General features: G+C 27.6%; 1 protein-coding gene across 2 annotated transcripts in view; it reads left to right on the forward strand.

Annotated features, from left to right (window-relative positions):
- Positions 1-687: 687 nt before the first annotated feature.
- Positions 688-10,868, forward strand: part of LOC100205168 (transient receptor potential channel pyrexia) — a 21,147-nt gene continuing 10,966 nt past the window's right edge. Inside the window, exons 1-6 of one of the 2 annotated variants that reach the window (XM_065807906.1) lie at positions 688-1,404; positions 1,552-1,713; positions 1,870-2,105; positions 2,367-2,630; positions 5,783-6,134; positions 6,226-6,701. In XM_065807906.1, coding sequence (XP_065663978.1) covers positions 756-1,404; positions 1,552-1,713; positions 1,870-2,105; positions 2,367-2,630; positions 5,783-6,134; positions 6,226-6,701 — 2,139 coding nt within the window. In that variant the 5' untranslated portion in view covers positions 688-755. The remainder of the gene's footprint in view (positions 1,405-1,551; positions 1,714-1,869; positions 2,106-2,366; positions 2,631-5,782; positions 6,135-6,225; positions 6,702-10,868) is intronic. The other variant, XM_065807905.1, reaches the window with a different exon arrangement.

Genomic DNA, 10,868 nt, shown 5'->3' on the forward strand with positions numbered 1-10,868 from the left:
TATTCAGATTTATCAATAACTTAGATATAATTAATTAGTATAATCCTCCAATATTTAGGAAAAAAACTACATTAAGAGAGAATATGTAGACTATAACCCCCCCCCCCCCCCTAAAAAAAAAAAAAAAAAGTTTACATTATTTTTTTCATAAATGGAATAGTAGACCAACCATTTATTACAAAAAGTTGTGACTGTAAAAACTTGAATGTATTTATAATCTATGATTTCTACTGTTGTTAGAGGAAAGACAAATAGTGTTACATATCACAGCTTTTATTTTTTTAATTTTATTTATTATATTTAATATTTCATTTATAAGTAAGTAAAGCAGCAATGTATTTTAAAAAAACTACTAATTCATATTTTGTGAACTTTATATGTGAACCTTATTTTTTGTTTGTTTTTCATAAATCTTTTCTATTGTTTTTTATCTCTTTAAAAGTAACTTTCGATTTAAAAAAAATGAACTCTCAAATTGTAGAGTATATTAAGAAAATAAAAGTTATTGATAAATTTTTGTTGCTTTTTTCATTTATTGTTTACTTTTTTGTCATACACATAAGTCTATATAACAAAATAGTATTATTATTATCATTTTATATAAATTGTCATTTAAATCCAGTGTGCTGATAAAAATATTTTTTATTATATAGTTTATTATAAATTAATGTAGTTTAAATTTTTCCGGAATATTAATTTTAGATTAGAAAAGATAGTGTGCAAATACAATATATAGATTATGTTCACTATTAAATATGAAATTAAAAACAGGGAAAATAATTCCTATAGATCAAAACTCGCAATATACTCTCAACCCATTGAACAAAGACTTGATTTTGAAACAAGATAATTTGATGCATGCTATGCCACAAAATATAATCAATGAAACTGCCATATTATTAAAAGATGATAACACTAGTAGAAATAGTTCTTTGGATTTTATTGCTAAAAAAAGATCATCAATTAGTAGTTCTATTCAGTCTAATTTAAAAAAACATGTTTTGTATAGTGAAAAGCAGCGCTTGTTCTCACTTGGTGAATGTGGTGGTGGGCTATGCTTGGAAAATATTGAAAACAGTAATGGAATTACAAAGAGGAGTTCATTGAAATCGAAACAGTTATTAAACTATTTTTCCAAAATGTCATTTGATTGTAATAATCAAGAAATTGACCTTAAAATTATTGAGAGTTTTGTTACAAATGGAGCCGATATTAATATAACAGATAAGTATGGTCAAACTATTTTACATGAAGCTTCAAGAATTTGGCATCCTGATGTTGCCAAATTTATATTATTATTAAAAGCTGACATTAATCATGCAGATAAATATGGGCGGACACCTCTACATGTAGCGTCTGCTGTTGATTATCCAGAAATGGTCAAGTTTTTGATTGAATATGGAGGTGAATTAACAGTTGTTCATTTACAAATATTATTTATTAAAATTATATATGAAATATATAAGGAAATATAATTTATTTTTAGTATGGAGATGAATTGAAAATATTATTCATTTAAAAATACTCTTTAATTATATAATAAAATTTTAGCAAATAAAGAAGCGCTTACATTTGGTGAAATGCAAACACCAGTTCACTACGCTGCAAAAAATGATGCTGTAGAATCGCTAAGGCTGTTGATTAAATTTGGTTGTCAAATTGAAATCCTAGATAGTAAACATAGAACTCCATTGCATGTTGCAGCTGAATTAGGTACTACTTTACCTTAATTTTATTTAGAAACCTACTACTTCTGGAACTTTGTTTTTTTACTGCTAGAAAAGCTTTTTTTTATATTTTATTAATTGACAATGTTTTATCATTTTAGCCTTTTTAGTTTCTGATTCTTGCTTATTCTTTGTGTCATAGATCGATCTGAAACTGCAAAGTTTCTTGTGAAAGTTGGTGCAAATGTGTCTGCATATGACTCAAGTGGCCTTTCAACATTATATTTGATGATAGAGAAGATGCCACATGTTGCACAAAAAGCTTTAAACCAATACCATCAAACAGATAGAGCAAATAGGAAACAGTATTTTTATCTTAATTTATTAGAGGCTGATCAAGCTGGAACCTTCTCTAAGATTGCAAAGAGTCCTTTAGAAGTAAGCATACTTTAGTTCTAATTACCTTATCATGTTTCAGCCAATCACTGAGAAATATTTTTTCTTCAGCAATTATATTTTATTTGCTTATTACGCCAGCCATTTGGTGCTTACCTCCTTATTTATCTTTATTTATTTTTATGTAAAAATTCTTTTCAAGATTAATTTTAAATATAACTTTGATTTCAATACATTCTTTTCAGTTTTTTTTTTAATCCTGTTTAAATATATTTTAGTAGGTAATTAATTTAAAATTTTTAGGCTGTGACATTAAACAACCAAATGCACTTGCTGTTACACATAGTTTTTCATCGCTTGATTCAAGTAAAATGGATGAAGTTTGGTAATCGTAAACATCTTCAACATCTTTTGATTCAGATTTTGTTTGTTGCACTATGGTCTATCTTTGCATTCACTCATCCATACAACAGTAAATCTGAATATTCTAATTCATTTAAATTTATATGGTGGAGAGTGTTGCTAGAGGTTTCTACTATTCTATTAACGGTCATTTTTATTACACAGGTTATTATTATATATTTTTTTGGTTTGGATTTTTGTTGATTACACTCTTTATTTTAAAATTTTTATGGATATTATTAATATGAAATAGTTTTGTTATTTATTATGAAGTTGTATTGTATAAATTGAGCAAAGTTTAGTAGTATGGCAAAACAAAATTTGAGCAAGCGAAATTGTGTGATAAACAATATATTTGTATTACAAAGCATGTTATATAAAATAGGCTTTTGACATGCTTTAAGTTAACACCAATATTTTTATCTCAGATTTCTAAAAAAAAAAGTAATAAGTATTCTGTTGTTTTTATATTTTAAAAACCTATATAAATGGTTTTTGAATCAAAAAAAGTTGAACAAACATTTTGTAATTAGTAACACTAAGGACTTGGGGATGTGTGGTACAGTCAAGTAATAAACATAAACAACAAAATTAGATAAACATGTACTTTTATATTTTGTTATTAGACAATTCAATATTTTTTAATTGATTTTTCTTTGTGTTATGCATTATAGTTTTAATACTATATCTAATTATTGTTCTTTAATATATTAAAACATATATTACTATAACTACTTGTTGTAACACAATGTTTTTCTTTAATTGTTTTTTTTTTTATTTATTATTTATCACTTATCTTCACACCTTGATTAGTTTCTCTGACCCTAGTTAGTACTAAGATCCTAGCTTGTACTCAGTTTCTGTACTCTAAGTAGTTCTAATTTTTTCTACCTTCTACTTTGTTCTACCTAATGTGGTTTGGACTCTAAAACTTTTATCTTATACTTCATCTACTAATCATGGTACTTTTTACTGACTTGAAGTAAACAATTGAGTTAAATGCGGTAGTGGTGTAGTGGTAAAGCGCTCGCTTCATAAGCGAGAGGTTCCGAGTTCGATCCCCACCACGTCCCTAATAGTACCGCGCTCAACTTGTTTCTCCGCGCAGCGGCCTTGTTCGTCGAGGTTCGTGTTTCGGATTTATAGAGTTGAGAGAGGGTTATAACCACTATTAAGTAGCCTCCTCATCTGTAGTGGCCTTCTTGGCCTTGAGGAGGTGAATAACAAAAAAAAAAAATCTTAAAACTGTCTGGGATTCTTTTTGTAATTTTTTTTGTGAAGGTCCTTAGGCTAATATCTTTTGACTCTTTGCTGATAACTTTGCCTTTTACATAATCTCATTGATTCTGCAGGTATTGAAGCTTTTGTTTCTTCTCTCCAGTTTTAAATTAGGCCTTATTCTACCCCATGATTTTCATTTTCTATCATCCAGTAGAATGGTGATGGTGAGTTAAGAGGTATTGCTCTCAACTCATTAATGACTTATGATAAAGTTTAGCATGGTCTTCTCCATAAGCTTACCTCATATGTTTTATTTGGGAAATTTTTTAAGAATATGGAATCATTCCTTTCTAACTACAGTAATAAAGTTGTCCTCCAAGGCAACACTCTTTTTTATTTCCAGTTAATTCTGGAGTACCATAAGTTTCCAACCTTGGTCTTGTATTGTTTCTGATCTATTTTAAATGTATATTTAAGTTTTGACAAAAAGTCATCATCTTTTGATTGCATAGAATATGCTTCCTTGAATCTAATCTCTATACTGTTTTGGGCTAGTTCTTCAAATGATGTCTTTTCTTTTCTAGACAAGGTGAAAAAACATATAGTTGTACGACTCAAAATAATACAAAAAAATCTAATTGCAAAAAATTTTTTTTATTGGACCCCAATAAAATAAAAAAATAAAAAAAATGGTATTGCATTTTTTATATTTTGTTTGAGATTTCTTTTTAAAATGATATTTAGTTAGAAGCTTATAATGTGTTAACAACATAAAAGAAACAAACTTTAGAAGTAGGATGTTATTGGCTTCTACACAGACATTTTAAGTAATTTCAATTCAAAAGCGCTTTATGTTAAAGGAAAGTCTTGATGCAAAAGAGCAAATGATCATACTTCTATTTAAAAGATAAATTTAGTGTGACATACTTTATGACCCCGTTACATACTTTATGAAAAGCTTAAACAAAAACATTCTATACTATCGCGATCACAATATGCTTAATTCAAGCTCTGAGTTGGATCTTCTCTAGCCATCAAACTTGACCAGCAAAGTTGCAATGTTTTACTGTATCTGTCTCTCACGCTCTAAAAATTTTTATTCATCAAGTTTTTGTTTCTTCCCCTGTCAAAACGCTATGTTTTCCCAACTCAATCAATTTACAGTTTCTTAAGTCTACTGTTAACTGTTATATTTTACTCTCTATTCTTGCTTTTGTTAACTCTTTAACAATATTTTTTGTTTTCTGCTTAATACTATTTAATTAATGGTTGCTTTCTTGTTATGAGAAAATTTGTTTAAAAAATGTAACTGAAGTATTTTGGATGTCTTACTATGGATAAACCGTTTTTACGATAATGGTGAAATAATTGCTATTTCGTGGTATGATATGACTTTTAAGACATCTTTTAAATCAGTTTAAATCAATGCAGTGGTAGTTTACTCCTAGATTTATTATGAAAAACATCTTTTTAATGTTTGCTGAATTTAAAGTTATATCTAGTTATGACAAACTCACCAACTGTATTGTTTATACAATCTTGCTTTCATGAAGAGATCATTTACTTACAAATTTTGTATCATTAAGTAGATTATTCATACTGCATTTAGCAAGTTTAATTTATAGAATTCATATTAAAATAATAATGTTAGAATAGTTCTTAAGACCTGTAACTTTGGCTAGAGTAGGTCTTATCTCTCAACCTATCATTTTTTTCTTTTTTTACTGATAAATGCTTCTCAACTCACCAAACTCATGTCGATGTTTGCTAAAAACCAAATGATCAATCTTTTTTTTCAAAAACTAAATCTGAATTTTAAATCCCTAGATATGTCAGGGTTCTAAAAAAACAATGGGTTCAAGACTGCATTTTAAGTCTCTCTTGATTTTTTTGAGAGACTTAAAAATGCAGTCTTTTATTTACAATCAAATTATTTTTGTAGTTCCTTGGTACCAAAAATCAAGAATAAATAGTGATTTTCTAACTTTTAAAACTAGAATCTTTTTTGCAATCTCCGATAAAAACAAATCTATGAAAAATTGAATGTTTTTTTTTTCAAAAATGTTTGTGAGCTTTGAATTTTTTTATTGCTTTAGGAAATATATGAGTGGCATTGTTCAGTTCGTGAACATAATAAATGGAAAAACTGGAGGATTAATGAAGTTCAAAGAGATCTTGATTTTTGTCATCCTCAGTGGCCTGAAGAGCGCAGTTACATCATTCTTGAAATCGAACGCATAAAAAAGTCAAAAGTATTGTACTTCAAAGATTTGTGGAATTTGTTAGACTGGATTGCATACTTATGGATTTTATTAGGAGTTTGTTTTCGAATAGCTGCACTTTCTGGAAATCAGGATGCCGCCAAATATCATAAAAAGATTCTTGCATTTTCAATGACTGTTATATGGCTGAGATTATTGAAAGTTGTCAAAGTTTATCAATTTCTTGGCATGTTTTAATAGCTTTAATTACTAATTTACAGTTTGATAGTTTCACATTAATAACAGTTTTAAAAACTTTTACACAATTTTTATTTTAGGACCTTTCATTGTTATGCTTGGTCACATCATGAAAGACACAATCAAGTTTTGTTTTCTTTTTATGGAGTTTTTTTTCCCTTTTGTCATTGCATTTTGGTTAATGTTTGGCGGTGAAGAAAATGCTTTAAAAATGATAGAAAACAATGAATCATCTTCAGGTTGGGAAAATCTTGATGATGTTATTTATTCTGTATGGTTAATTACATTATCAGGTGACTTTGACTATAAAGCAGTAGCTTCAGTTGATAAATTTATGGCACGAACATTGATTATAATGTACACAGCATGTTCAAGTATTTTGTTGTTGAATTTGTTTGTTGCTCTTATGTCTGATACATTTCAAAGGGTATATGACAATGCACAAGCTAATCAGCTGATGCAGAAAGCGATTGCTCTTAATGCCTATCAGAGATCTTTAAGTGATAAATGTTTAAATGAATTTATTGGGTATTTGTGTAGCAACTGCAGTCCTGAGGTAATTTTTTTTTCTATTACTGTTGCTCATACTGCTAAAGTATTTGCTCAAGAGCTTGTGGAAAAAAAGGGTAAATTATAAACAATCATTTAAGAACAAAAAAATTTCAAATGCATCATCCTAAAATGTTTATCCTAAAAAGTGCCCCAAAAAACAAAACAAAAAAATTTACTCTGAATGATCTAATCATTTTGCTATATAAAAATGCCAAAGGGCTGTTGAATAAAACAACCGAGCTAGTTTTAAATGTCATCATAAAAATAAGTTTCTATAAAACAACTACAGATCTGAAAGTTAAAATGAATAAAGCAATGAATGCATGTTTAGATCTCTGACATTACACTGAAATAGCCGGCTGTTGGTACATACATTAGCTATCTTACAGCCTGCTGCCACAAATAAGTGCCACTACACCGACTGAAGGTTTGGCATGGGGCAACAATCTTTTCATTAATTCTTTGTTTTTTCTGAAAATTCTGTGTGCTCTAAAGGTTGGAAAAACTAGTAACAATTTGTTATCTATATATCCAAGTGTTGCCATGAGAACAAATTTTTGCTGGATAACTACAAACCAAAAGATTAAATTTTTCTAATACATTTTTCTTTTGTACAGAATTATTTTTCCACGAGAAAAAATCATATTTTTTACCTGATGATTGCATTCAACATGAAACTTAGAGGTCTAAAAAATATACAGTTTTATATATATATATATATATATATATATATATATATATATATATATATATATATATATATATATATATATAGATCTATAGTTTATTGTCTTTGGGAAGAGCTGAAGAAAAAAAGTGATTCTTACGCCAACACATATGTCACTTTTAATTACTTTTGACTTTCGTCCAACATTTGCGTGTTGGACAAAAGTAAAAACCATTAATTTAGTTACAAATAAATCGTTTTTAAAAAAAACCACAAAAACGCAAATTTAATTGACCAGAATGTTTTAAAAACATTCTGAATGTTTTTAACAATATAAACAATGTTTTTTATTTTTATTTTTTTTAATAAAATGTTTTTATTTTTATTTTTTTTTACTGTAAATCATGCACGGAGTGTTGCTACATCGACTATCTTATAGCCTGACCCGCGAGGGAGTGCTGCTACATCGACTGAGGGTTTGGTTGGGGCAGGCAGTCTATCATTATTAAAAAAAAAAAATTCCGGTCTTGCATTTTAATTTTTACTTTTTGTCAACAAAATATGGAAAAAACTTTCGGACAACATCTAAGGGTTCTATATATATATATATATAATATATATATATATATATATATATATATATATATATATATATATATATATATATATATATATATATATATATATATATATATATATATATATACAGGCCTTTTTACAAGATTTCGCTGCCTAACGAAAACACGTAATGCATTCAAAGTAACTCAACTCAGCAAATATATTTTGTATTGTAAGAAGTTATATTGCGTCACTAGTGTATTTTCATGTATCGCATTGTAATTAAAGTTATTTTATCAATGCGTTAAAAATCATACAGTTTTTTTTCTCACTACAGTATTGTGAAAAAGTTAAGAACCACTAAATTAAAAAAAAAATTTTTTCAAATAAATTTAATTAATTTTTATTCTATAGATAATAAAATAGTCTTTTTTTTTCAAACATATTAAGTATAGCATGAGAAAAAAGAAAAAAATTTTTTTTTTGAAAGTTACTTAATAGAACCTATAAAAAATAAGGATTAAATATTATGTGTTAATTTTTTTTTATATTTTTTTTGTGAAAAAGTTAAGAACCACAAAGAATTTTTTGTGCTAAATGCGGCGGAAACGTCTTTTTAAATTTATTTTTCCCTTTTTTTTTAAATATTTTTTTAATGACCTGAGTTATTACCAAAGAACCAATAAAAACATTTGAAAAAAATTAATTTTTTTAAATACTTTTAAAAAAAGTATTTAATTTCAAACAAAAAAAAATTCTTTCCTTTTGAAAAAATGAGCAGAAAAGCTAGTACCTATGAAGATCGTGTAAAAGTGGTGCATTTTCACCAGGAAGGTAAATCCGCTCGCGAAATTGGGAGAATAGTAAAGCGATCACATAGTTCGGTGCTAACAATCATCAAAAGATTCAAAGAGACGAAATCTTACGTTGATCGCCATCGTTCTGGAAGACCGCATTAGACAACAACCAATGATGATTGCCTTTTAATCAGGTTGGCAAAGAAAAATCGAACCATGCCGTCGCATGAATTAAGAAGGGAATGGAAGCTTTCAAATGGACGTCAAGCCTCGGCATCACTTGTGCGTAGGAAACTATTAGCTAACAATATGTTATGGAAAAAAGCTGTTCTAAAACCGCGACTTACCAAACGACATATAAAAAAGCAAAAAGAATTTTGCCAAAGCGTCAAAGAATGGTCTAAACAAAAATGCAGGACAGTAATGTTCAGTGATGAGATGAATATTGAGGTTGATAACCGAAAAAACCGAATTATGATTCGCAGGCAGCCTTCAGAAAAATATAATCACGATTGTATCATTCAAAGAACAAAACAAGGTAGCGGGTCGGTTGGAATATGGTGCTGCATGACATATTATGGTCTCGGTATGTTTAAATTATTTGATGGTCGACTCAACTCTACTTATTATGTCGATATTTTAAATAACAACTTGTTACCGTCAATTGATGCACTTGAGCAAAGCGTTCCGTTCATTTTTCAGCAAGACAATGCACCGTGCCACAGGGCTAAAATTGTCTCTGAATGGTTCGAAAGTAAAAATATTGAGCGTCTAACTTGGCCACCAAATAGCCCAGATCTAAATTGCATTGAAAATCTTTGGAGTTGGCTTGATAAAGAGATTGCCAAGAAAGCACCAAGGAGCCTTGAGGAGTTGCGCAATATTTTACCAGCAATACTTGGAAATGTTCCCAAACATATTTTAGAGAATTTAATAGACTCAATGCCAAAATGAGTGCTTAAAAATTCATGGTAGAATTACGCGGTATTAGGTGGTAAAAATTATCGTTTTTTATTCTGTGGTTCTTAACTTTTTCACAATTTTTTTAAAATGAAAATTACCTATAAAACTTTAAATACATTTTTTATATTTGTTTAAAAGTTTTTATCACTATTATTATTTTTTATTTTGTTTGTCTATTTTCTAAAATTTATTATTATTCTTTTTACTAGAAAAATATATTCGGTTAAAAAAAAATTTAAAAATAAAAATAAATAATGATTAGTTTTTTTTGTGGTTCTTAACTTTTTCACAATACTGTATAATAAAAGTTACAAATAAAATCTTAGTTCTTATTTTGAAAAATCATTTTTATCATTTTTTTAAAATATGAACTAAATTCTATTTTGAAAAATTTTTTTTCCATAAAGCGTAACATAATATTTGGTTTATTTTCTTATAATTTTACAGTTGGTTTTTGATTATTTTATTAACTGTTAATAAATTTTTCTTATTTATTTTGTGAACTTTTTTTAATAGTGTTTTTAAACAATGAAGAGTTTTATCAGTTACCAATAAATATTTTTCATAAATTAAACGAACGTCATTAAAACTTTACGTTATTGAATTGACAATAAACTTAAAATAAAATATCTTATTAATAAAATATTTACATCAAAATGAATCGTGCATTTTTTTAAACTATTATGACAAAAAAGAATTTATATATTTAAAAGGAATTTATATATTTAATTCCTTAAGATAAAACTTATAACACTTTATTTTCTTTAACTAATTTTTAACAACAACAAAAAAATTATTAAACAAACTGTTTCTTTAACAAAAAATCCATTAGTTTACAATTGCGGTGAAACGCTTTTACTTACGAGTTTATTTCTTCAGAATAAATGTCACTTAAACGATATCAAAAGATAATTTAAATATTCTAAAAGATGAAAGTTTTTGCGTAACTCAAAACTGCTGAACGGGTACGCAAATTGCCTTTTCGCGAGCTGCGTAACGCTTCTTAACGAGGCCTGTATATATAGGTCAAATCATTATATTTAAACCAATTTGAAGAAAACTTTGTGGGTCATCAACTCTGATTTTCCTGGTTTTTACATATTGTTATGTGCATTATGTAGATAGGCTAAATTTGAAATTTCAGACTTCTAAGTACAACGGTTCAGAAATTATTGCCTTAGATACA

The sequence above is a fragment of the Hydra vulgaris genome, chromosome 10 (assembly GCF_038396675.1).
Source record: "Hydra vulgaris chromosome 10, alternate assembly HydraT2T_AEP".
NCBI classification, from domain to species: domain Eukaryota; kingdom Metazoa; phylum Cnidaria; class Hydrozoa; order Anthoathecata; family Hydridae; genus Hydra; species Hydra vulgaris.